The sequence below is a fragment of the Hippopotamus amphibius genome, chromosome 4 (genome assembly GCF_030028045.1).
Source record: "Hippopotamus amphibius kiboko isolate mHipAmp2 chromosome 4, mHipAmp2.hap2, whole genome shotgun sequence".
Classification (NCBI taxonomy): Eukaryota; Metazoa; Chordata; class Mammalia; order Artiodactyla; family Hippopotamidae; genus Hippopotamus; species Hippopotamus amphibius.
The window spans coordinates 19,365,387-19,392,381 of NC_080189.1; the positions used below are offsets into that span (position 1 = coordinate 19,365,387).

Here is a 26,995-nt window from a genome sequence, read left to right on the forward strand (position 1 = left end):
GGTGGAGTGACTTTTTCAGCGAATCTAGGACTTCTCCTGAATTTGAATTGTGCGTACTTGGGACAGCCTTTTCTGGATCTTTTCTCTCTCTGTGTGTGTCAGAGAAAGAAAGCCTGTCTTTGGATTGCAGGCATTTTCCACCAGGTAAATGACCAGCCTCTGAAAGGGAGACACAGTGGTCCAGCTTTGCGTGGCCCTGGTGGGCACATTTAATCCAGAGGGCACGTGATGGAGCCTGGCTGCAAAGTTCAAACCCTATTCTTCATCCATCGACAGACGAATGGATAAGGAAGATGTGGTACATACATACAATGGAATATTACTCAGCCATAAAAAGGAACGAAGTTGGATCATTTGTAGAGATGTGGATGGACCTAGAGACTGTCATACAAAGTGAAGTCAGAAAGAGAAAAACAAATATCATATACTAACACATATATGTGGAATCTAGAAAAATGGTACATATGAACCAGTATGCAGAAATACAGACACAGATGTAAAGAACAAACATATGGACACCAAGGAGGGAAAGAGGGGCGGGATGGAGGGGATGAATTGGGAGGTTGGTGTTGACATATAATGTATAAAATAAATAACTAGTAAGAACCTGCTGTAGAGCACAGGGAACTCCACTTTGCTGTACAGTAGAAACTAACACAGCACTGTAAAACAACTATACCACATGAAAAATAAAAATAAAAAATATATAAAAACAAACAAAAAAACCCTATTCTCTAACTCAGGTTTGTCAGAAACCAAGCTGATATTTTGATCTCCATATGCCTGACTCTTGTGTCTATGGCTCAATTTATTCTCAGCTCAGGAAATGAAGAGCAGTCACCTTCAAACTCCAATAGAGTGTGATTAATACATGCTGGCGATTACTTTGACTTATGGTTGCCCAGGGATTTCCATGCTAGGAACATACATTATGATATTTTTCTGAACATCAGATAAGTGTTGGCTTGTCACGCAAGTTCTGATACCCTTAAATTAGACAAATCCAACTTCCGTGTATGGGGGCATTAAATCAGATTATGATTTGGGTAAATACCTTTCTAAGCTTTGCTACAAGGGTAGCTCGCCTTGAGATATTTAAATGACTACTGAAGAGAGGTTTTTGTTTGTCTGTTTTGCAAATATTGGCTTTCGTTTCTGCCTTTTTAAAATTAATGTCTATATATAGTTTTGGCATCGGCAATGCTACAAAGCCAATGCCTCTTCAATGCCAGAGTTAAATCAGGGCCAGCTCTGGGCACATGGCCCTAAATCAGGTTTACCCAGATGACTGACATCTGTTCCCTGGACAAAAGCACCCCTCTGAGAAATGCTGTATCGCTAAGTGCTGGACAATGAGTCCCAGAGTCAGATACCTGCCTTAGACCCTGACTCCAACTTACTCGCTGTGATCTGTGGAACCTTTAACCTTTCTATGCCTCAGTTTCTTCTTTTACAAAGTGGGAGAATAACAGTAACTATCTTCCAAGTTTCCTGTAGGGACAACTTAAATTAACAATTGTCATGTGCTGGGAATAATGTCTGGCACGGAGTAAGATTCTGGAGCCAGGCTGCCTAACTCGACCTGCCACCTACTCAGCCTCTGTAGATCTTGGTTTCCTCATCTGTAAAACTTGTTTAGCAATACTTACCTTTTGGGGTGATTATGTTGCATAAGCGAGAACATCCGTGCAGAGTTTGTGGCAAACAGTAGCAGAAATAAGATGGACGGTTATCTTTTTCTATCATGAAAAAGAAGACTGAAGGAAGGCAGTCCAGGTCTGATATGGCAATACACTGTTCAAAGAATTTAGGCTCCTTCTATCCTGCTGTTTTATCCGTGCTGTCTCATGATTCCAGCTGGCTGCTTGAGGTCCAGCCATTATATCCACATTCCAGGCAGCAGAAAGGAAGAAAGGGCAAAGAAGGGATGCTATATCCATAACCCTTTACTTAGTTGTTAGCTTTACCAAGAAATGTTCTCTTAGAAACCTCAATTCCCTTGGCTTGGTTAGCATGGAATTAGAACCTTTTCTCAACTATAGTTTTACTTCCTATAAAACTTGCTGGGGGTATTTCTGCATTCATAATCAGAATGAATCACATCATTTCAGAAAACATTTTCCCACAAGAAGTTTCATATATATATGAAACAAGTTGCATGTGTGTATAGACATGCTGCAGTTGATGGGTTTATGTATATTTGTCATTTACATTTCAGGGAGGCTGCCCTCTAATAATATTAATTTTCAGGGGGTCAGAAAGCCATGTGAGGATCTAAAAGAATGCTTGGAAGTCCTCCCTGGAAGAATGCACATAAAAACATACACTCCTAATGGCGCATGTAATGCATTCTTTTTTGCATTGAAAATGTATTTCTTTCTCAGAAATAATATTTAAAAATGTACAGTGATGTATGACTCATTCACTCTCATGAATGTTCAAGCCTGGCGAATTGTTTCGACAATAGGCTTTCCTTTTCTCTTAACAAAAGAAAAAACTGCCTCAAGTTTCACCATGTGCTGCCTCTGCAAAGTCCGTGATTTTCTTGGGAGCGGGCTCCCATTTCTCCACAAAATCTTGTGATTCAAATGGTGATTCAAAGCCCTGATTCTGATGAAACTGATGATGCCTGCAGCAGCAGACAAGAGTTCTTTCAGGATTTTCGCAGAGTGCACGAAATTTATAATGAGATGTGGGGCCTCCTCAGAGACTCAAGGAGCCCCGCCCCCGCTCCCAGGCACTCCCCTCCCCGTTATTCTGTTTTAACTGTTTCAAGGCATCATCACATTCATTGAATGAATGTATTCCTTTAAAAAATATCGTCTTCAAATCTTATTCATCATGATGACTGAGTTTTTGGGCACCACGTTAAATTTTGAGCCTAAGGTGAGTGCCTCGCTTGACTCACCCTGACCTCGGCCCTGGAGGTTGGGCCATTTGAAATAGGCTGGACGCTGGGGGGTGGGAAGGATTTACTCCACAGAAACTGGCAATCACTGCAAATCAGAACTCCCCCCCTCCCCGGAGAACTGGTTATTGAACATAACCAACAGACCACTGCCAACAAACCTCATTGCCAATATCCCTTGTACTTTATCCTCCATCTCTTCTCTGCGTGCTGGGTTCATGAACCTGCTGTAGGGGAAAACATGCGCCCCCTGGAGGACGATGCCTCCGCTGCAGCTCTCTTAAGAGGGGGCCGTTTCTCCTCTGCCCATCTTCATTTCACCGAGCCTGAAAGTCAGGGAAACACCCTCCTGGGATATTGCAGCTTTTAGTTTATGTCTTCTCTCAACATCTCAGATACTTTGAAGTACATGGCATCAAACTGTAAGCCCCACTATCTCTTCTACTGACCCCAGGGTCACTCTTCCACATTTCACTGCCCCTTCTGTAACCATTCTCGGCAACTTTCAATATCCCTATAACTCTTGGTGCCTCTGATATCTCAGTTAGTTGACCCCTTCAATTGTTATGAACTTTTCCTCTCTATATTGTTACTACCAATAAATCTACTACCATTAAGTCCCAAATTTAAGCATCGCAACCTGACCAATACCTCTTACCCTGTTTATGTCCTCTAATATTCATACTTCATCAGTTCTTTGGTACCATTAAGACCTCTGATCCACTAATCTTATCTAACTTCACTGTCCATCACCTCCACCTTCCCTAGACAGTCAGCATCCCCTCGTCCTTGATTCCCTCTTTATCCAGCTTAGATTCCATGGTTTATTGCAATAATTGTTCTTTGCATTTGTTTAGCTGGCAAATGGATTTTTCCTGTTCCCACCAATAAGGAGGCTCAAAGACATTTTGTATTCAGACAGAACAGACAACAGAATGCATTTACAGATTTTCCCCAGGGCTCAGTTAACTGTCTTGCTTTCTGTCATAGTTCAAAGCTGTCTGGACTTCTGGACATCCCACATGGATCTACTATACCAATGACAGCATGCTAATTGGACTGTCTCAGCCAGAAATGGCTAGCCTATTGGAGACCTTGAAAAGAAACATGTACTCCAGAGGGTGGGAAATAAACTCCATCAAGACTCAGGATGCATGCCACACCAGTAAAATTTTTAGGGGTCCAGTGGTTGGGGCATTCTGGAATATTCCACCCAAGTAAAGGAAAGCACAAGTTATTGCGTCTTGAAACTATCATAATGAAGGTACTTTTTTTTTTTCTGTAGAAGCAGCAAGAGTGCCATTAAATGATAAGCTCTGACCTGTGCCAGAGGACCAGGAAGCAAGAAGAGTCACCATCCTTCCTTGCTACTCTCCCTGCCCCTCCCCCCCACCCCCACACCCCATAGGCACACTAAGCGACTCAACCACCCTCCAGGTCCATGGAGGCCTCTTCTCACCTGCTGGAATGTGTCTCTCTAGGTATGCACATGCTTCACCTCCCTCTCCATCCTCCTTGTCAACGTTGCCAACCCTGCCCTCATCTCTATCCTTATCACTTCCTTTGTTTTCATCATATGGTTTAATCATTCCTTATCTGGCCAGATATTACACTAGCTTGTTCTTGAGTGTGTTTACTATCTGTCTCTCCCTGGCTAGAAAAGAAGCTGCATATGATCAGAGACTGTCCTGTTTATCTCTGTAATGCCAGGACATAAAAGAGTACCTGCTGGCATTAAACATTCAGTAAATATTTATTGGATAAGTGAATGAATTTGTTGACTGAATACACCTCTTCCGTAAAGGTGCCAAACTTGATAATACTACATGTGCTTTACCTGTGCACAGAGATCTTTTCTTCTAGGACATTTTCTCAGCAAAGCTGTGGTTCTGGCCACAGAGAATGAAACAGGGGCTGCCAGCCAGGAAGTTATCAATCACGTCATCCAAGTCCATGCTCATGGGGAATGCCAAGCTGCCTGAAAATACCAGAATCTGTGTTAGCAATTCTGTAGGTTCACTGACCTGCACCCCCCCACCCCACCTCCAAAGCCAGGACCCCAGATAAATGTGGAGACCCCTCAATCTTACCAGTAACCTATTCCTAAATCGGAGCGCAGGAGACATTTATCTGCACTACGAGGCCCATTCCCACAGCAGTGATGTGTGAGTAAGTCTCTCCTCTTGCCACAGCGTCCTAAGTCCCCTCGCTCAGAAAGAAGAAGCCACAGGCCACAGAGGTCCTCAGCCACCGAGCCACCACACCTCAGGATGGAGAACTCATTTATGCCTTAGGCACTTCTTACAATGCCTCCCTCACTCATCTGCTTTCTCTTAGGCTTTTTTGACTGGAAGAAAAAGGGTGGAGTCACTGCTGCAGGGGCAGGAAATTGTGCCGAAGCCCACACATGCTCACACGTGCTCACATGTGCTCTCACACATGTTCTTACATGTGCTGTCACGCGTGTGCCGTAAGAGTGTGGCCGGCACCAGTGCTCACGTGTGGATCATGAATGCTCTGTGCGAATAACTCCACCTCTGGGGGCTGGTTCCTTTTTATTTTGATGCTCTTAGGCCATGTGAGGTGAGGGAGGCATTCGCCTCTACGCAGAATTTAAGGGGAGGAGGGTGCCAAAAATATCAGTAATCGAGACAGATTATATTTTAATGCAAAACTTAAAAAATTGAAATGAGTGCCAAGAAACCCATAAGGAACAAAATATCAAAAATTTAAAAGAAAACCACTTACTAATTTCTTGGTCTTGGGCAAATTAATATTACCAAACCTCAGTTTCTTCAGTGCCCCAAATGGGAAAGGAATATAGTCAGTTGTCCCGGCCAGGAGGTTGTAAGGATCAAATCAGACAATGAATTTGAAGTGCTTGATACAGGGAAGGCACCCGCGGATATTACCATTCACAAGAATTTATTGAACAGTTGTGCTGAAGGTGACACAATGTTTGTTTCTCTCTCTCTCTCTTTTTGTTGTTGTTGCTATTCTGCAGTATCTGTGAGTCTATGAGGAATGTTAATATTGACAGTTCCCCCAATGATGTTTGCATCTAAACCTCATCTTACAAACAAACATAAATTAATATTGACACATCTCCCAGGCAGACCAGTTCCCTCAGTCTCTCATGTCCAGCCCACTCCATGACAGAGGCTGAAGCCTCTGCCCACTTCCTGTGACCTCCACACTCTCTCTTTTGTCTCTCCCTGCTTCCCACTTCCAGAGGACCAATCTCAGGTGTTCTCATTCCTAAATGATGATTGCTCAGCCAAGGGTACCAAAGAAGGGAGTGGGCAGAGGTGGGGAGAAAAACGCCTTTGTTGGCGCGATAGGCATGCTCACCCTGTGGATTTCTCCTGGCGCTGCTGTTTTCAGGTGCCAGGTGTGTGGTTATCACAGTTTTCCTGCTACCTGAAATGAGGAGTAGTGGTGAGGCCACAGTGTGAATGGAGGGCAGCGTTTTCCAAACTGGAGACCATGACTCAATAGTGGACGATAAAATAATTTATCATGGAACCAGGAGTGAATCAGGGTTGCAATCAATACTAGAAAAACAAAACAAAGCAGAATATGCAATATCAGAATACTCCACACATAATAAGGAGGAAAATTGTTTTGTAGGTCTTTTGTTTCTGTTATACATACATATAGGTGCACAGTGTCACATAAGTGAATAAAGAGTGTCACCTGCCATATCAGTAAAAAAAGAATGTTGTGTCCATCGAGCCATCAGCCACTTCAGCCACCCCCCTACAGTGTACCCTAAGGGGATTCAGGATGGAAAAAAGCAGGACATTGTTCCTAGATAGCTAAGGTGCATATCAAAGAAATGTCTTTAATAACCCCAGACTCTTGCGTCTTCCCATACATAGAAAATTGCTAAATTCCTTAACTTGAGATATCTGGTTTTCTTTAATTAACCATAATCTTTTGGTGTTCTGACTACTCGGTCTTTCTTGCAAAAACTCCTACATACCCTAGCCCCTCCCTTACTTCTTTGCAGCTGTCCCTCAGAGCTCTCTGAGAGGCTATCTCCCTCAGCAAGTCTGCCGAATAAAAAATAATTCTCAACTTTTAGGTTGTACCTTTTTTTTTTCAGTCAACACACATAACCTATTTCTTACTGTGAGTCATGGTAAAATAATTTGAAAGACACCAGTGTAGTGGTTAAGAGTTTAGGTGCTATAGTCAAACTTCTTGGGTTTCAATCTTGACCATGCCACTTACTTGCTATAAGACCTTAGCAATTTATTTCCTTTCTCTGTGCCTTAGTTTCCTAATGTGAAAAACGGATGAGTAATAGTACACCCTGCAAAGAGTGGCTATGAAGATTAAATGATCTAATGCACACAATGCTTGTAGAATAGTGCTGTGCACATAGTAAGCTCAATAGAAATTAGCTATTATATCATTACTATCAGCAACAGCACCTTCATATAATGTATGGGAAGTGCCTAAAGCAGTGCCTGAAACATAATACGGGCTCAATAGCTGTTTGTCCTTGTGGAATAGACTTTGTTGCTTACTATATTCTACTGTATTATGGTCTCCTCCGCTTTCTGGAAAAAAAAAGGGAGATAACGCTTGCCCATCTCATTGAAGATAGGCAGGACCTTGCAATTAGGTCTGGGCAATAGGTTGTAGATGGAAGTGATGTGTGCCACTTCCAGACCTGAGCAATTCATCGCTCATTTGTGACCCTCTGGTGCTCTTTGGCTCTCCTAAGGCAAACCCTGAAGCCTTGGGTTGGGACAGCAGTGAAACAATGTAGTGGAACCTCTGACCTGGGTCCTTGAGGGACTGTGTGAATAGAGCCTGCTGTCTCCTTTCACCTTCATCAGCCTGTGTGGGCAGGTAGCGTGTCATCTTTGTATGTTTGCTGATAACAGCTTTATGCAAATATAATTCACAGGCCATAATAGTCACGCTATTAAAGTGTATAATTTGTTAGTTTCTCTTATAGTTACAGAGTTATACCAGATTTCACAGGACCTTGAATGCCAAGCTAGAGAGTTAAGTTTTATCCTATAGGAATTGGGGAGTTAATAGGAAATTGTCTTTTAATTGCAAAAAAAAATGCTTATTAATGAAAACCTCACAAACAGTATTCCCCCTTACCTTTGGCTTCTTGCTAACTTTATCCACATGCTACATATTGTTTTTTTCATGTTTGTAATCATGTCCTATTTATGATTTTGTTTTATACCTTCACCTTAGTGTTATTTCATATACACTTTTCTCTATATCTAGATTGTCTTCAATTTTAATGGCTACACTTTATCTCTTGCTATTGTTGGACAGTTACAGTTTTACATGACATGTATACAACAGGTTTTCATATGTACTTGTGTGCAAGTGCACATGTATGTGTGTTTTCCTGTCAAATTATTCCCTCAGGATGAGATTACTGGTTCTCATGATGGGATTATTGGTTTTGAGTTCATTAAGATTTGTATTGCTCTTGATAGGAATTACTAGAATGTTTCTCAGAAGAATTCCATTGATGGTGTTTTAAAGAATAATTTTGACATGTGTACAGTGTCATTTTATGAAGATTACAAAGGCAACAGGGCAGTTAGGTGACTATCACAACTGTATGTCCCAACTATAGAACTGTTGTTGCTATAGATCCACAGGTCGACTTTTTACATTTGATAGCCCAGTCAGAATACTCCATTTTTAGCCAGTTATGCCTTCACGCAGTCAACTTCTAAACTCAGTCATCAAAGAAAGAACAAAGCCATTTTCATATTGAATCTGTGTCCCTAACAGATAACCCCTCTGTGTATACCAACCTGGTCAAAGTGTATAAGTTTTCTATGAGACTAGCCCTTTGGACAGCAACCTCTATGCCAACAAAGATCTTGTGAATGAAGAGTGGTGGGCTACTGCTGTTTTACAAATCAAGTTGCCAGCTATAGGCGCAAATTAAAATTCTATTATTGGGCAACAAATAGTATCAGAATTTGCCTACTAACAACAGTTTTTATAAAAGTCAAGTGGAAAAATCTCTGGGCTAGTGTGTTTTGTATAAATTTTTCCTGGGGCCGGGGCGGGGGAGGGGGGGTGGCATTTTTTAGAAGTCAGTAAATGGAAAATCACCAGAATGGAGTTTAGAGAGGTCTGGTTCCTGAGTCCTTACAGGGCAGATGTAGTTCGCAAGCTTGCATAATTAGGGGAAATGTTAGAGGCAGATGGAGCAGAAAGAGCAAGTTTGAGGTAGGGTACAGCATCACGGAGAGGGATTGTTGGAAAGAAACCAAAATTGTCTACAAAGCTCTTCCAACAACTTTCCTTTAGTTATCTGGGAAAATAATGTGTTTTCCTACAAACTAGGGCTGATTAATTTATTATCTAGCACCTCCTAATTTGGAATATTTGAAGCTACAGTATTAAAGTTAACTTTTCTTTTGTGGGTTTCTGCCTTATTCATCTAGAGTTTCACTAAGTTACCGTGTATGAAATGTGCTGCTTTGATAGAGTCATACTTCCTAAAGACTGAATGACCTCTCTGTGTTCTGGATTAAGCTCATCAGGGATTTCTAACCTCAAGAGAGGCTGGTTTTTGGAGGAACGCTTGCTGAACCACATTCAGTGTGTACAGACAGCTCACATCTAGGGTGGAGTGTGAAGATAGCCCTAGGAGGCTACATACAGGCTGGACAACCCCAAATCTCAAGATGATGTTCTGCAACAAGATTGCAAGCCATTTCTCTGGCGTGCACCCTTCTAAGAGCAAGGTGTGCTAAACTACAGCAGCAGTCGGTGTGTTGCTACAAATTAAAGACCAGGCTTTGGTCAGATTCCCAAAGAGCATGATACTGGTCTTGAACTGTAGACAAACGTATCTATATGTGCTCTTGTAAAAAAATGAAACCCAAACCCTTGCCCAGGCTATTTATTGATGGGAAGTTTTGCTAAAGCATGTGCGTCTCCACGCTCCAAAGTCGTTGGCTGAGCCAGCTGCACCGCGTGGGCTGTGGGCTCACCACCGCACCGAAAAGAATCCGGTCCCGCTAGGACCTCGCAGGAGGAGCGTCCCCGCAGAGCCCCCCGGCTAACAAAGGCGCTGCATCCTGATTGGTGGGCGGGCCAATCAGAAGCTGCCTTCGCGTAGCCGGGCGCCTGTGGTACCCACCCCCCCGCCGGCCTCACCGGCTATTTAAAGGACCGCGCTGCCGCCTCGGCTACATGGTTCTCGGGTCGAGGTCAGCGGAGCTCCGCAGTCATGGCCGACCACCTCGTGCTCTACACCGGTGCAAAGATGCCCATCTTTGGGCTGGGCACCTGGAAGGTAGGTGCCGTGGGGAGCGCGGCCCCGGGCTCGCTGCAGGCTCGGCGCCGCCCTGGGCGGGGTGGGACCTAGAGTGACCCTGTGCGGGCCGCCGCCGCTGACGCCTGGCCTGGGAGGAGCCACGCTCGGGCTGGCCGGGCCTCCGGCGGGGTCGGGCCTGCGGCGCGGGCATCCGGACGCCGAGGGGGCCGGGCGCTGGCCTGCGGTCTCGGCCAAGGGGGCCTTGCGTGGGGGGCTTGAGAGCGCCCCGCGGGAGGCCGACCCCCGTCCCCCCGGGTGCTTGGGCTCCGCGGGCCGCACTTTGAATCCAACCCCAGCTGGAAAGTCACCAGCGCGGCGCCGAACGAAGGGGGCATCCCGAGGAGACGGAGCCGACAGAGGTGTGGAGCGTTGGGCGCCGGCCTCCCTCGCCCAACGGCGCCTGTGGCGCCTGAGCCTTTGTCGTCCGAAATAGTTTGTCCTTAATCGTTTCCGGTTTTGCTCCCTCAGGAATTAGCATCCCAAGGTAAGCCCGGAGACTGCGGGTAATTCAATTAGGCGGCACGAGTTTGCCCACCCAGGACCCGTTTATGTACACGCCCCCAAACGCGGGGCCCTGAACCCCCGGAGCCAGCCGTGCCTCTCGGGGTGGCTATTGTGTGCGGGGCGGAGAATCTGGCCCGGGGGGTGGGGTGGTTCCCGCCCGTGCAGAACTGCGAACTGGCATCGTTAGGAAAACTGTCTCCAGAAACCTCGGCACCGCTGAGATCTCTACACGGAGTCCCCAAGAAACAGGAGTAGAAAGGCTAGTCTGAGTATCTGAAAAGTAGGGAGCACAGAGGGGTGGTCTTCTGGGCGGCGGGGCAAAACCGAATGTTTTGAAGCCGCTTGTAAGTTAGCTTCGGGTATTGTATATGGCATTCCACAGCTATGACCCGGGTTTTCCTAGGAACTTTGAATATATAGGACTGGGCATTGTCTATTTACACATAGACAAGGAAAGAAAAGACAGGATGGATGAGGGCACGGTGGAATGGTGCGAAATAGAGCAGTGAATGGTGCTTACCTCTACCCTAAAACCTGCAGTTGAAAATTTGTAAATGTAAGGGTGACTACAGGGTGGTAGAGTTGCTTCACATAAAAAGTGTTTCTTGGCCAACGTGATCAGAGTATATGTGACTTGTGTTTCCTTCCGAAAGTCCAGTGGTGGCTCTAAGGGTGTAATTGAATTATGACCATTGTACCAAGTTAAATTCCATCTGTCGCAGGTTATTCTTTTGGGATGGATGTGAACAGACACGTTCTTGGCAATGGAAAATTACAGTTTCTGCGATGATGAACTACACAGACATACACATGTAACTGGAACAAAAGTTCCACAAAACTATACTTAACTTTACCCGGTGGGATGCATTCCAGTATTTTTATTCTAAGTTCCCAGTTTCAGAAATTATGGTCCTGACTTTAGGTTCATCATTTCAAAATCACTACTCTGGCGTAAATAAAGAGTAAAAGTTGATAAAAGGGGGTTTTAAATCATTTGAGCACTTAACTCCTCCCCCCATATTTAGTTAAGATAGCTCTATAAAACCTGTATGCTTAGATCGTTCATTCCAGCAGACTGAGTTTGTTGAGGGCAAGGGTAGCGTCTGCCTTGGTCACAACTATTTACAGCACTGCTTGCAGTGCTTGGTAAATTGTAGGTACCCTAAAGATAATGTGTTGAATTAATATGAAGAAGTAAGATAACTGGATTTTGGGGGGTAGTGAGGAGATGAGGTTGTACAGAATTGTGTAGAGGTATGGTAGGGGAGGTAACTGTGAAATGAATGGTGTAAGTATGGGCTTGGAGTAGATTTCCTTTTTTTTTTTTTCCCCCTAGTGAAAAAAGTAGATGAATGGTGTTTAATACCTTTCCCCTGTGTGTGTGTATATATTCCTTCACAGATGCTGGACAAAAATGGGGTGACCTAAATACCATTTGCTTATCTTTGTGAGAACTGGGGGAGGCTCTGGGAGTGGGTGCAGCCCCTGGTTCCCGTGGATCTTCTGTGTCATGGTGGCTGTGTTGTATCTTTCAGACTCTTGGCAGGGCTCTGGGAGTCTCCAATCACTGTTCCTTTGAAGGCCCTCAGACTCTCTCTTCGGAGGTGAAGGTTTCAGGCCGATGGGAGAGCATCTCTGCCTCAGAGCCCATGTGGCTTAGAGGCAGTTTCCCTTGGCAAGCTTGCCTTCCCCAATGACCAGTAAATAAACCAGGGCATTGTATTGCCAGGAAGCGGCTAAAACAGAGGTTACTTCTGATGCAGACCAGTGTCCTGTTGCTGATAAATGTTTGGCCCTAGCTGAAAAATCGTTGATAGTGAATGGCTGTTGTAACTCACCCACATACTCCAAACCTAGGAATGGAGGTACAGTTTCTCCAGCTCTTTTCTCTCTGTATCCGCCCCACACCCGGTAGCCTTTGAGACATTTTTCCCTAATTTCTCCCCTCTGCCCCTCCGATAAAAGTTCAACATCACAGATAGACTCTACCTCAGTAGCCTTTGAGATATTTTTCCCTTATTTCTCCCCCCTGCCCCCCCGATAAAAGTTCAACATCACAGATAGACTCTACCTCTGTCTGTGTCCTGTGGCTCTCTGGCAGGCCACAGACCATTTTATAAGCTAAGGGTTTTTTTTCCTGCCCCCAACAAACCATTTTTTGCCTCTTTGAGGGTGATATCACTTCCTTTAAGAATAGGAGAAAATGCTGAGAAAGAAGAGGCAAGCTCGTGATGGCCCGGGCTGGGGGGAGGGGAGAAGTGCTGGCACCGGAGCTAAAACAGTAGCTTGTTTTTCTGTTCAACAGAATCGTCTCCCTGCAGGCCTCCACCTGAAGCTCTTCAAGAGCAAAGATGCTTAATAAGTCCTGCCTGCACAGGGCCAGTCCTGGTCCACCCTCATCTCAACCAAGAGGAGACAGTGGTGTGTTTGAATTCAGGAGAGATTGATTCATGAGTGGAAGGAAGTTAATCTCAGTTTTATTGGTCTGTGTTTGTCGCCAAACCTGGTTATGAGCTTTGGTGTAAAAACCGTAGCCAAAATTGACTGTTTTCCTATGAAAAGGCAATGAAAAAGATTCTTCTCCGGCAGGCTGCTCTTTATCATTGAAAATTGTGGTTTCCGTTATTAAACTGTAAAATAAATTTGGACATAACTGAACAGGAGCCAAGTGAGGTTGGCTTACCTGCACCAAACAATGAGAAGCGTCTCTGTTGACTTGAAAGACTGCAGGGTGTTGTCATTCTCTGGATTCTCCCAGATGCTGATTTTGTTGGAGTCTTACGAGTGTGTCAGAGTTTAAGCCTTGTTGATACAGACCTTCCAGATCCTGGTCTCCCACTCGTGCAGAGGGGAAGCAGGCCCAGCTCGCGCAGGTTTACCCCGAGTTGATTGGGACCATATTGTCCACTGATTAAATTAGAGCAGGGGCGAAACCCTTTCAGTCTCCAGAATATCTTGTGTTCAATATCAGAATACCGTTTTGTTATTAAGGTGCGGAATTGGAAACCAGAATGTTATTTGGGAGCAGGAGTTAGAACACATCAAGGCTGGGACTGTTGCCTAATCCCCATGTCTTTGTGTGCTCTTCCGGCAGCTCAGGGGTTGTATAAACCGCAGCCCACCGGGCTGTTTTTGTAAATAAAGTCTTATTAGAACACATCTCATTCCTTTCCATATTGTTCATGACCGCTTTTGTGCTGCTCCAGCAGCAGAGGTGAGCGATTATAACAGACCATTTGGCCCACAAGGCCTAAAATATTTTCTGTCTGGCCACTTTCAGAAAAAGTTTGCCAGCTCCTCTTCCAGAAGATTCTAAGTAAATCAATTGGAACTTGGAATACATTTTGAGAAATTAGGCCCCAAATGTCTGTTTAACATGCATCTAGTTGAAATGCTTTATATTTACAATGAAAAACAGAAAATTATGTTGTGACATCACCAGTATTTAAACAAAACCCATAATAAAAAGTAAGGTTAGTTTCTCTTAAATGCAGGTTGAGTTTCTCTGAGGAAAAGCTGGTTTCATCAGGAGAGGTTAAACAATGTTTTCAGCGACAGCTTTTCTGTACCAGTCTCTGTGGCAGGTGCAGCGTGTGGCTGGGCTGGGCCTGGGAAAGGTGCCAGGTGCCTGCCCCCTGCCCGGGGTTGGGGGCTGTGAGGTGCTGGGCTGGCACAGTACAGGGTCCTGCAGAGAAATTCAATCAGGGTGCCAGCAAGCCTGCGGAAAGTTGACACGTGCTGGGCAGACAGGTCCCCACCTGGGTCTCCTTACCCATTCTCTTTCCTGGGGAGGGGTGTGCGCTGCTCTCATCAGTGACAGCTGTGCCCAGGATGCCACAGGGAGGCTGTGGAACGTCCTCCCACCTGGTCATGCTGAGGTGTCGCTGCTCTGTTCCTTTAACTGAGAACGGTGGGGAAGGCTGTAGGTGCAGCTTCTTGGGTCCTGCAGGGACATAGGAGATTGCCAGATGGTCTGAAGATGTTTTCTGATTCCACGCCGGAGGTCAGCATTGCCCGTCCGCCCCACCCCGCGCCCCCCTGGTGGCACACGAGGGGCTCGGTCCCGTGCTCCTCCACCCTCGCCTGTTCACAACAGCTGATATCAAAACAGCAGATGTCTGCAGCTGCTCATGGCCCTGGGGAGTTCTCCTGGTCATTCTTTTCTACCCCAGCTCTCCAGAGGAATGCACTCTATTCACCAACAGCCCGACCCACATGTGTTTGTTTTCCACCTCTCTGGTCCAAGCAGGAGCATCGCGGAGATGAGGGTGCAGTCAGTCTGGGTGCTGGGGGCGGGGCTCCCCACACTTGTCCTGCTCACTCAGACGTGCAGATGGTCAGGGCAGGGGCACCGTTCAGTCTTTTTGCAGCTCTGACCACGAACCACATGGTGGTCTTCCATGGCCCCTGTTTCCCCTCCTGTCAACTCTTTTCTGTCCGCTGATACCTCTGAGGAGCCACCTCCCACCTCCACCTCTTAAAGCAGTGAGATTTGAGTGCAGGACTTTGAATCTGCACCAGTAATGTTCTTGAATTTGATACTGTCAAAAGTGCTTAAAAATAAGCAATGGCCTATACCAGAATCCACGCGTGGAAGGAGAAAATAAATCAGAGGTGTTCACTGATGGAACTCAGGAACCAAACGGGAATTGGAGTGAATGTTTACAGTGATTTTGAAATATTTTGAGCTGTTTGAAGGAAACAGTATCCTTTATTGTCTTGGAAACCTAATAGATTCAGAGAGTGGGGGATTTTTTTTTTTATAGTGGTTTGTAAATCAACGGATTCTGAAGAAACAAGGAAGTGAGAGGCTTTGGCTCATCTAGTTAAGGTGATCTGTGCTGCTAGGAAGTGGTTGTCAGATGGTCCTAAAACGAAGCAACAGGGCATCTCACCTCGGGATGTTCACATCCCATGGCCTGCCTTTCCTGGCCTTAAAGGAACGGGAGCCCCTGAGGAGCTGTGGTTTCCCGCCGCCCTTCCTCCTGGAGTTGTGTACAAACTGTGTGCTTTGTTTCATTTTCAGTTTTATCCCTGTGCCTTTCATTTCCTGTTTCTTTCAGTCCCCACCAGGCAAGGTGACAGAGGCTGTGAAGGTGGCCATCGACCTTGGGTACCGTCACATTGACTGTGCCCACGTATACCAGAATGAGAACGAGGTGGGGTTGGCCATCCAGGAAAAGCTCCGGGAGCAGGTGGTGAAGCGCGAGGACCTCTTCATTGTCAGCAAGGTACCCCGCTCTGCAAGGGCAGCCCGAGGGAGGGTTCTTGTCCACGTTCCTCCAGGGGCAGCATCAGCTTAGGGCCAAGGCCATACTCTGGGGCCTCCTAATACAGCCACAGTTATCACTTGGCAGGTGGTTCTTCCAGGGGAAATGTGTTGACTCAAGGCCACAAGGGCTCCAGGGCCTGCCCGTCCATGGTCATCTGCTGGATGGTTATTCTCCCTGGACCCGTTGGTTTGAGCCTCTTGCTGATGGGGCCAAGGCTGTGGGTTGGCACCCCCTTTGCAGGGAGTTAGCTTTGAGGATGGGACTTGGTTCTCACCTGCAGACTAATCTCCGCTGCTGGCCACTGTCTTTTACCCTGAGGCTGGTGGTGCCCAAAGGAGGCAAGAGGGCGAGGCTGGCTCCACGAAGACCAGCCTGGTGGGAGAACAGGCCTGAGAGCTCATGTTTAGAGCCTGGGGCTGCCTTGCTGACCTGCCCATTCTGTTTGGTGCCTTCAGTTTGGTCCTTCTGAAAGGTTTCCTTGACCTGGTTATCCTCCCTTCTGTTGGAAAGTTAGGATTCACGCGTGAAATGGAATCTCCCTCCCCACTGTTTACAGCATCACAGAGAATTGGGTGGGTTGTGGGGAGAGGAAAGTGAGTCCTCTGTCCCCGAGCTGCCTGGCTCCTGACCAGGAAGGCACTTCCGGCTGCAGGGTAAGACGTGTTCTCTCGCTGGCTTCAGCTGTGGTGCACGTTCCACGAGAAGGACCTGGTGAAAGGCGCCTGCCAGAAGACACTCAGTGACCTGAAGCTGGACTACCTGGACCTCTACCTTATTCACTGGCCTATGGGCTTCAAGGTAGGGACCCGGGGTTCAGGCGTAGCCTGTGGCATCACCCTCCCCTCTTAGCAGGTCGTGAGCAGGTAGTCATTCTGTGTGTGTCCTGACTGCTCTGCTTAAGATGTGGTCCCTGGTCCAGCAGCAGTGGCCTCATCTGGGAGCTTGTTAGAACTCGGTCTCAGGTCTCCCTTCCCCCTCAGCCCCCTCCCCGCCCCGGGTCCTCTGAATCGGAACCTTGGGTGACTCACATGCACGGCTCAGAGTTTGGGGAGCGCTGCTCTTTGTTATTTGGTGATTGTGTAACTTAAAACTTTGTGACAGTGAACATGGCTGAGGTGACACTGCTGCCCGTGAGCATAAGATGTCTTCAGTGACCGCCCCTCCCTGCTACCTTAGGCATTTACACACATACCCATTCATACCATGCACACGTGTGTGTGTGTGTGTGTGTGTGTGTGTTTTCCTACATTCCACACACGCCTCTCCTGTGGAAGCTTGAGAAACCTCTGCAGCCTCTTCACATAACACTGTAGAGTTACTGTGTCCTTTGCCTCCTTCTAGGCCCAGGGCCCAGTGCTCTGCTTTGTGGACCAGCTTGAAAGCATGCAGCTCTTCCCCTGTAGCTCTTGTTTTATTGCACTCTGACGTACCAGGGCCTGACTTCCGTCCTTTGCTTTTCACGATAAGCCGGCGAGGCTAGGCGAGGTGGTGGTTTTGTAGGCTTGGATGCAGCCAGGACCTGGGCCCTGTGAATCCAGGTCCTGGGTCCTCGCCTCATCCACACACTCCCATCCACGCAGGGTTCAGCTTGCTGCCCGAGAATTGTCCATCTCCACTTGATGGTCCGTGCCAACCCGTTTGATAGAAAAAGGGTCTGGGGGCTTCCGGAGTTGTCTGCCATTTCTTTTTCACACTGACATGGATGTGCCCTTGAATATCCTCTAAAAAACATAGCTAGTAGTTTAGAATCGTTGTTCAGAATAATTGTTTTAGAACTTTGCTTTCAAAGATGCAGCTCCCCCAGCAGGTCTGTTACCGATTGTTTTCCATTGTTACCACAGTCTGGGAAGGACACTTTCCCGTTGGATGCGGACGGCAAAGTAGTTCCCAGTGACAGCGATCTTGTGGACACCTGGATGGTAAGGCGGCCGCTGGCTGGGCCTCCCCTTCCTTGACGGCTTCCCGGTCTCCTTGTGAGAGGCCAGGTGTGAATGATGCACTCTGCCATGGCTTACACTCTAATTGTTACTGTATCACTGTTTTTGCTCTTCCTGTCTCATTAAAGCCAGCCTGGCTTTTGTCTTGGTGCCTCTTGTCTTCCCAAAGATCTAATTTGCTGGCACTGAGTAGTAAGGGCAGGACCTGTTAAGCTCACTGGTGCGAGAGGTGCTTCTGATCCTCGTCCTTGTGGGCACGTGTCCGCAGCAAGCAGACCCTCTTTGGTCTCTAGGCCATGGAAGAGCTGGTGGACGAAGGGCTGGTGAAAGCTATTGGAGTCTCCAACTTCAACCATCTCCAGGTGGAGAAGATCTTAAACAAACCTGGCTTAAAATACAAGCCGGCAGTTAACCAGGTAACATCCGGCAGGGAAGCTGGTGTGCAGCGGACACTGTTACTGTGTGACTGTTACTGGGGAAGTGTTGTGCACAGAGGAGCTTGTTCCTGTGTGATCCTAGCAGTGACTTCTTGTCCACGTCACCTGGGGAGCAGGTCCCTGGGCGCTGGCAGAGTCCTGATTTGTGGCTCAGAAAGATGGTGCCACATCTGGGAGTGAAACTTGCAGGAGAGAAAGGGTTTGAGCCTGGCTTGTGATGACTCGGGGCCTTGAGATGAGCTATGTGCAGACGTTGAGATCCTCAGACCTGCCACAGTTGATAAATGGCCAAAGCCAGGAAAACCCTCAGGGTGCATGGCCACAGTAACAAGATATCGTTAACGTCAAGGATACTGGCTGAGAAACAGAGCCCATTGTTACAGCTTATCTAAGAGATGGGGCACAGGTTACACAAAACCTGTCTGGAGAGGGAAGGGACTTAGCGTGGGGAGACTGCCTGTGTGTCCTATGGCCTGTGCCCACAGTGGCACTGTCAGCCCTCCTGTTTGCATCCGTAGATCGAGTGTCACCCGTACCTCACTCAGGAGAAGTTAATCCAGTACTGCCAGTCCAAAGGCATTGTAGTGACTGCCTACAGTCCCCTTGGCTCTCCCGACAGGCCCTGGTGAGTTTCCATGGGATCGCGTTCTCTTGTCAGCTAGTGCAGATTGGAAATGGCTACGGAGAAAACCCCAGCATCAAGGACAGTGCTTCTGGGGCTGATTGGCAGACCTTCCCAGGGGCCTCCTATTGGTCTTCCTGGTTGACATTTCTAGTAGCCAGATGCCTACTCTTTTTCCAGAGGGTTGGGAGTTTGTAACTGAGCTCTGAATCAGGAGGAGACTGGCGGGCTGCCCTCCCAGGTCAATGAGGGTTCACGTTAGTGTTGCTGGCTGCCTTGAGCGGTGGCCAAGACGGTAGCTCACGCAGACCGTCTTTCCGTCTCCAGGGCCAAGCCCGAGGACCCTTCCCTACTGGAGGACCCCAGGATCAAAGCGATTGCAGACAAGTACAATAAAACCACAGCCCAGGTACGGCCACTGCCAGGCGCATTTGCGGTGGCTCTCATTAGCCAGGAGGGAGAGGACTGAGCCGGATCAAGTGCTCCCCGGACTTGCGGGTCGGGTCCTGGGGCGTGTGGTAGAAAGGGAGTTAGAGGACCGTGTGTGGCCTGGGGACAGTCAGGCCTGCCTCGCTACCTCTGCGGGCCGCCACGAGGGTCAGCGCTCACTGCAGTCTCGGAAAGCCCATCTCTGTGCTCGTAGAAGGGCGCCCGTGATCAGCTGTGTGCTCCCACATGCTAGAGTGGGTTCCTAGGCAGGGAGGAAGGTACCTGGGAGACGCAGAGGCTGAGAGCGGGGCTCGGGGGTCAGATCCTGAGCACCGTCCCTCCCCCTTGCTGGGCGTGACCCCATCACGTATGAGCCTTGGTTTCCTCACTGTGAAGTTCTGGGATTTCTTTCTCCAGGAGGTGGGCGTATAAGATTAGGTGAGGTGAAAGTGTAGGGCTCCTGGAGTGCGGACGCACTCGGCACCTCCGTTCACAGGTTCTGCTCCGGTTCCCCATGCAGAGGAACTTGATCGTGATCCCCAAGTCCGTGACTCCTGAACGCATTGCTGAGAACTTCCAGGTAAGGTCCTGGCCGGTCAGCCCAGGCTCTCCCCAGTGGAGCCCAGGCTCTCCCCGGTGGAGGAGGGGCCAGCTCTTCATAGGCCTCTGGATCGTCGTGTGCGGCCCCCCACCCTCCTGTCTCCTCTCGGGCAGGGAGCCCACCATGGACTCGGGACAGTGGTTCCTCGTGGGTGGCGGCCCAGCTGATCGTGCACACACCTGTGGTGCGGCTCCTCGGGGACTCATCATTCGCCGAGAAATGTTGCTCGAGTGATGCCACCTGGATGTGCATCAAGGCTCCGTTAGTTACTGTGCTTCAGTTTCCCCATCTGTAAAACAGTACCTATTTCGAGGGTTGTCTTGAAGGTTAAAAGAGATGCATCGAGGGGTCTCACACGCTGCTTGGCACCTTCATAAGCACTCAGGAAACACTGCTGTGCTGATAAGCTCATGGCCTGCAGAGACCTTGCAGGGCACCAGTGAGGTGTTCTGTGCGGGCTTTCTGAGCGCCTGCCGGAGCGGAGCAGACCTCTTGGCATCACACCCCCGCCCGCCCACCTGCCTCTCCCACCGGTGTGAGGGGCCAGGCTGGGAAAAGAGCTGTGCAGGAGGGTCCCAGTGCCTGTGAGCCTCTGCTGGCACTGAGCAGAGCAGTCCTGCCAGGACCCTCTTGTCTTCATCTGAGCCCAGTTCCCAGCAGCTCTGTTTCTACAGCCTGTTCCACTGGCCGGGCTGTGTGCAGCACATGTTACAGTGCTGCTGGTCCCCAGAGCCTGGGGACGGTGGGGGAGATAAAGTGGTAAAATAGTGACCTCGAGAAACACATATCCTGCTAGAGATGGATTTTTTGTTTCATATTTTATTTTTTCAAGGCGCTAGAAAAGAAACATTTTAAAATGACTGATCTCTAGTGCTAACATAATTATTTTCGCATCTTACTGTGTAGTCTTTGCACATTTTTGCACAATGGGATTGTGATGACAGAATATGCAGTAGGCTTTCTTTCTGCACATTCTGCGACCATCCAAGCTGAGGGCCCTCCTCCAGTCCTGGGGTGGGCAGAGTTCTCCACCTGGTACACCTTTCTCATCCTCTCTGTCTGTCAGGACCTTATCTGGCTTCTTAGGCCCATCTCAAATAGCATCTCCTTTGACCACATCCTTCGGCTATGCAGCTGGACTTCATTCCTGATTCCTGAGGACTCCTGAGTGCCTTATGTAGCATCGTTCCTGCAGTGTGCAGCTAATTATTCCCTTAGTATAGCTGTTGAGTTACCCCATCCTTTGCTTCATTGTAAACTGAGGCAAAGACTCTTCTTATCCATCACTGTATCCCCCCTGGTGCTTATTACAGTGGAAGTGCTCGGCAGAGGTTTTGAAATGAACTAAATGGAAGAAAGAGTATCGTTTTGTTTGGAGGTTCTGGAAGGGAAGATCTGTTTTCATTGTTCACATAGTACCCAGACAAAACATGTGCACTGTCTGATTGGCCATGTAATAAACTTTCTCTGAGTTTAGTCCAGCCCTCCTGCCCCTCTGCACTCCAGGCAACATCTCATGAGCGGTGCTGCCTGGAGCAGCTTGTATGCTTTCATATTCTGTGTTTGAAAGCTATTTATAGAGCTCATTGGAGTGTTTTTTTGTTTTTTGTTTTTTTCTTTTTAGGTCTTTGACTTTGAACTGAGCAGTGCAGATATGACCACCTTACTCAGCTACAACAGGAACTGGCGGGTCTGTGCCTTGGAGAGGTAAGTCCCGGGAGAGCCGCAAGAGGGTATCAAATGCTGCAGATGAAAGAGTAACTCCTGGAGGCCTTACCGTCCAAGTCCTGCTCTTGCAGCGGCTCTCACTTGTGCACGCTACCTCGCCTCCTCCTCCGGGAACAGCAGGAAGCATTTACACTGTGTCAGCTGCGCTGAGCTGCTCTCAGCCCCCAGGAAAGGCAGGGAGCTCTGCCCTGGATGTCTTCTCCTCCTGCCCCCGTGCACTGTTGGCCTAACCTGCAGTAACCACCTATATTGACTTAATTTTCAAGTTGTAGTGGCTCATCTGAAACCAGATGACCCCACGTGGCTCCTGCCCCACCTTCCTGGAGGAATTCGCATGTGACTCTTTATCTGTAATGACTCATGAAAGGGTGTTAGTCGGAAGGCCATGGTGCTTGGGGCTCCTTGATCATCCCAGCTCCGACAGCCAGACGGGAGACGCGCCCAGCCCCCGACTGGCCGAGCCACCTAAGGCCCCTCCAGCTAGACGTGTGCTGCTCCCCTGTGTTCCCTCTGACTTGTGGTTTGGAATCTGAGGGAGATGACAGGAAGGTGGTTTTTTTCCCTTCTCCTTTTCATACCACATTAACTCAGTAAAGTTTAAAACTCATTTTCTGCTTTTAAGAAGACAGTGGAAACGAAGAACCTTCTTTCTCATGATTTTTATCGTCCGACCTCTCTGTTTCTTCTGTCTCTTCTATTCGTTACTCTTCTAAGCAAAATCTGAACATTCCCGAAGGCCAGCTCAGGGCTAGCTCTCTCTTTCCAGCCTCTGCTCTCTCTCCAGTTCCGAACTTGCACCCCTGGGGGCTCCCCCACTGCGCTGGCAGGGGTCCGCCAGGTTTGCATCTTGGCGGATAACGCTCCCCTGAGCTCGGGAGAGCACATGCCTGTGAACGTGTTGCTGCCACGCCGTGGCCTCCGATTCCAGACAGGCCATGAGCAGAGTTACCACGGGCCCTTTCTGATGTCCCTGTTTGTGTCAATGGCACACACCCTTTAGACATTAAAATCATTTTTGATCCAGCGGGCGAGGTGCGGAGAAGTGAAGCCGTCGCCAAGTTACACGTGTTCCCCTTTGAGAACCTCGGATGGTTCGTGGAGTTGCCTTCCCGCCTCCCGTTGCTGACACAGCGTAGCGAAGGGCGGACGAGCCACAGGGGTTTTCTGGTCGGCCCCTTTGTGTATAGACTCCTGCTACTGTCCCGTGCTGCTCTGGGAGCAGCTGTCAGCTTATCCTGTGGGCCGCTGCTGTTTAGTGGGTTAGGATTGGAGTGGGGAGGGAGAGGCTGGCTCCAGGTCACCTGGGAAACTTTTTCTAACTGTATGTACACATACATGCGTACACATGCTGCAGTTTGGCAGTTACTGCTGTACTGAGCCTCTGTGGCTAATGGCAGTGTAATATTTCTCAGGTGTGATGGGATGCTGGAAAAAAAAAAAAAGTTTATGGGGAACTTCCGAATTGCCTAAATATTTGAGTAAGAGTTGTGTGCCCCAAGCAGGGTTCACCCTAGGCCTTTCACGCTCTGCCCAGCCAGACTTTCCAACACTATTGCCATTTCATTCCCAACACAGGCCATTGGCCCTGCAGATGGCACTGTGAACCTTGGCCAACATAGTTGCCTGCATCTTTCCACCCTCAGCTCGATGTCCAGCCTGTCCCCTCTCTCTGTGTTTCCTGTACCAGATCCTTAACTACTGTCCTGGCCTCACTTCAGCTCCCACTGGTACCGGGAGGTTTCTGGGGGGTGACAGTGGCTTCTCGCTCCATGTGTTTTGAGCATTTGCTGTGTCATGTGTCCACATGTTAACATCTCTTATGTTATTATCACCCTCTTACTGTTTAAGGCAATAGATGCTTTCTGGTCCTGCAACTACACTGAGTTACCAGGAGGCGGGAATCATGTCTTACCACCCTGCACACGCCAGGCACGGTGCTGGGCACACGGAGAGGGTGGTGTCTGTCACACACGTGCCGATGGTTGCGAGCCCCAGGCAGAGGACTGGAGGGTGCGCCACGCCCCTAGGGGCAGCCCCGGGATCTGTGGTCTCAGATCACGCTCCTGCCCTCTGAGGCCTCTGTTTCTACCCAAATGAGACACGATTTCTGTCTTTAAAGTTGGTTGCAGTCTAAATCTCTTCCTTGAGAAGCTGACACGTTCCTGTTTTCTCCCAACAGCTGTGCTGCCCACAAGGATTATCCCTTTCACGAGGAGTTTTGAAGCTGTGAGCATCTGCCCTTACCCAGGGGACCCGCTGTTTCCCACCTCCCTTTTCTCGTGTGTAGCCTGGTTGGGCCTGTGTCCCTCAGCGGTGGGTCAGCGACTTACAGATGAACCAGCGAGGGCTTGGCCAGCTTGGTGTTGGCAGAATCAGTAGATTAGACGTCTCTTCAGTTGTTTTTGTTTTTGTTTTTTTCCAGCCTTATGCTGCTGGGGAAAGTGTAACCACCACTCACCCTTTTCTAAGTTGAATTTACAAAATCAAAATAGTGCCTCTAACAGTTGGATTTTGATTGCTTAGAACTGTAATCCTTACAGCTAGACTTTTCTTTGCCTCAAATAAAAAGTGCTCTTATGCATTTGATGCTGTTTATTGTGTTTTGGTGCCCCTCCGCCTTCCTCCCATGGACACCCATACAGCAGACCACTCAGCTGCAACAGGAGGGAGGACCTGGCGTCTTTCCTCTTAGGTGGGGACCCCTCACCTCAGTACTTCACCCATTTAGCTTTAGGGGTCTGGGTCTCATCCTGGCTGCACATCAGAGACACCTGGGGGGCTTTGAATGCTAGCTTGTCTGGTCCTCATCCCCGGGAACTGATCTCATTGGTCCAGGTATAGCCAAGACATCAAGAGTTCGCAGGATCTCTGGTGACTCTAACGTGCAGCCAGGGCTGAGAGCCACAGCTCTGGGGCCGAGGCTGGACACAAGTCTGTTTGTCGTTCCGCAAGTTACTTGGTTGTTCCTCCCACCTGTGAAGGCCAAAGTCCTATGGTTACTAAGAGCACCACTCACAAGAAACTGCTTTCATGAAGCTCGTCTGGACCAGAGGGAAGAAAAGCATCAGTAATTGGGCCGTCATCACAAAATACTAGAGACTGGGTGGTTTAAACAACAGAAATGTATTTCTCATGGTTCTGGAGGCCTGAAGTCTGAGTTCAGGGTGCCAGCAATGGTCAGGTTCTGCTAGGGCCCTCTTTCTGGTTGGTAGATGGCCACCTTCTCACTGTATCTTCGACTGACAGAGAGAGATGGATAAATGCTTTAAATAGGGTTACAAAAGTAAAGGCCTCTTATTACTTTTACAAATGCTGTTGCTTTTTAAAAAAAAAAAGTTTTCATATCCAGAATTAAAGTGACAAAGGCCAGGAAGATGGGATAGACAAGTGTCAAATTCAAGTGTTATAAAGACAAGTCGCTTTGCTCCCAGCCTTGTTTATTGGATGATTAAAGCCCCTATTACTAGGTGACAGCTGCTTTGCAGGTTATCCATGTGTCAGATGACAGTTACTTGGGCAACATTGGTTGCTGGATCTCACCCAGGGATGCAGGAGAGCAGCCCGGCCCCTGAGCAGCCAGGGTGGCGGGTCCAGAGCACCAGGCGCTCACTGACACTCACCGCCCAGCAGGCCCGCGCCTGGGCCATTCACATCTCGGAACCTATGGGTCACTGTGGTCCAGGTCCCCCTGCTGGGTAGGCAGGTCCCATCTTATCCCAAGTTAAACTGCAAACCTCTTCAGTCACCCTCTAAATCACCAAGAGCAGACCATCATTTTATTAGCAGCTGTGGCAAGTCCTCTGTGATCTAGGTCCCAAACCCTGTTTCTCCAGGTAGTCAAGAGTTGGCTTAAGTGCACTTTGGAAAAACTTTGGAGTAATCACTAGTAAGATTTTAAATCACATGCCTGCCTTCTAGATCCCTGCCTAAAAAGGCTATCAAAATAAGACCATGGAGAAGTCAGCCAGGAGCACAAACAAGATAAAGGGCCCTCTGCTAGGCCTCCTCCCTGCTTCCTAACAGACCTCTGATTGTATCTAAGAATCTAAGAACTGTCCCTTGCTTGGGGTGGAGGAAGAGGAGGGGCATCAAAGCCCGTCACAGAGGACTGGTTCTGCATTTTGAAGATAGAATAGGAGAGTATTTGCACCATAAGGCTGGAGCAGATAGACGCCAGAGGGTCTCCATAAATAGAAATGCCGCGTTCCCAGTGGAGAGCCCCTCTCCGCCTTCCCTTTGTAGAACTAACCACCCCCACCCCTGACCCTTCCACCATCCTGGGCAGGTTGCATCCCGGCCTCAGGACTCAGGTAAACTCGTCACAGATGCAGTGACCCTCCAGGGGCCCAGTTGGTGGGAATTACACAACGGTGGTGCAGGCCCACGCTTTGAGGAGCTCTTTGGGCCACGAAATACATTCATGAAACAGTTGGAGTTTGACCGAAACAAAGTTCCAGCGGAAGAGTAGAATTGATGAGACCAACTGAAAGATGGAACGAAATATGATTGAATCTCATGGGTGATTAAGACCTGCCCTTGAAAGTCTGCTCTGAACAATAGTGGCGCAGGTTGATTGCAGACAGCACGGTTTCTTAAGGTCTGATTTAACATTTCTCAACACTAAGTCCTTGGTGTTGACACCGTTCCCACATGAGCTGCTTCAGTGCAGTGTGCATGGCGCTTGCTAACAGGGGCCCCACCCCCCAGGCTTAGGGCGGAGCTGGAGCAGCTCCGGCAGCATTGGGCTCGCCCGGGAAGGCTTCCTAGAGGGGCTGTCTCCGGGGGCTCACGGCTCCTGGGGTCCAGCTCCAGGTTACACCCAGTCTTTCTGACCCTTGAAGGCATTTTCTAGCTGTGCTGCGAGGAAGCCTTTGGGCTCAGGACCCCGAAGGGAAACGTCCCTTCCTCTCCTCCCCAGAGTCTGGCTTCCCAGGTCCTCCAGCCCAACCGCCAGCTAAGCCCGAGGGAGCACCAGTGTCTGTTTTCCTCGCCCTTCTGTCCACAGTGCCTTGAACCGTGCCTGGGCACAGAGTGGGCGCTCAGGAATGGCAGCTGTGTATACAAGTGCATTCATGAATGAAGAGCTTATCTTATAACAACTAACTATGAAAACCTCCTAGTGTGAAATCAGTGTACTTCAGACCCAAAGAGGGGCTGCTCAGTTCTGACTAGTAGCCTACAATATGTGAGATGGTAGCAAAGAATTGTGTTAAGTACAGACAGACTGAATCT

At 48.5% G+C, this 26,995-nt stretch overlaps 1 protein-coding gene across 4 annotated transcripts; it reads left to right on the forward strand.

Annotated features, from left to right (window-relative positions):
* Positions 1 to 10,059: 10,059 nt before the first annotated feature.
* Positions 10,060 to 24,349, forward strand: LOC130852293 (aldo-keto reductase family 1 member B1). Of its 4 annotated transcripts, none has more exons than XM_057733216.1 (10): positions 10,060 to 10,211; positions 15,800 to 15,967; positions 16,691 to 16,807; positions 17,851 to 17,928; positions 18,240 to 18,362; positions 18,902 to 19,008; positions 19,333 to 19,414; positions 19,931 to 20,014; positions 21,660 to 21,742; positions 23,943 to 24,349. In XM_057733216.1, exons 1-10 carry the CDS (start codon positions 10,146 to 10,148, stop codon positions 23,983 to 23,985), a joined length of 951 nt encoding a protein of 316 aa, XP_057589199.1. In that variant the 5' UTR covers positions 10,060 to 10,145; the 3' UTR covers positions 23,986 to 24,349. The 4 variants fall into 4 exon arrangements, with proteins under 4 accessions (XP_057589199.1, XP_057589200.1, XP_057589203.1 ...); XM_057733217.1 differs by having other exon boundaries at positions 10,097 to 10,211; positions 19,955 to 20,014; XM_057733220.1 differs by lacking the exon at positions 10,060 to 10,211 and adding an exon at positions 10,346 to 10,716 and having other exon boundaries at positions 16,662 to 16,807.
* The last annotated feature ends 2,646 nt before the right edge of the window (positions 24,350 to 26,995 follow it).

Coding starts and splice junctions, on each gene's coding strand:
- LOC130852293 (XM_057733216.1), top strand. CDS start 10,146: ATGGCCGACCACCTCGTGCTCTACACCGGTGCAAAGATGCCCATCTTT. Junction 16,808..17,850: donor ACTGGCCTATGGGCTTCAAG/GTAGGGACCCGG, acceptor TTGTTACCACAG/TCTGGGAAGGACACTTTCCC. Junction 21,743..23,942: donor CGGGTCTGTGCCTTGGAGAG/GTAAGTCCCGGG, acceptor TTCTCCCAACAG/CTGTGCTGCCCACAAGGATT.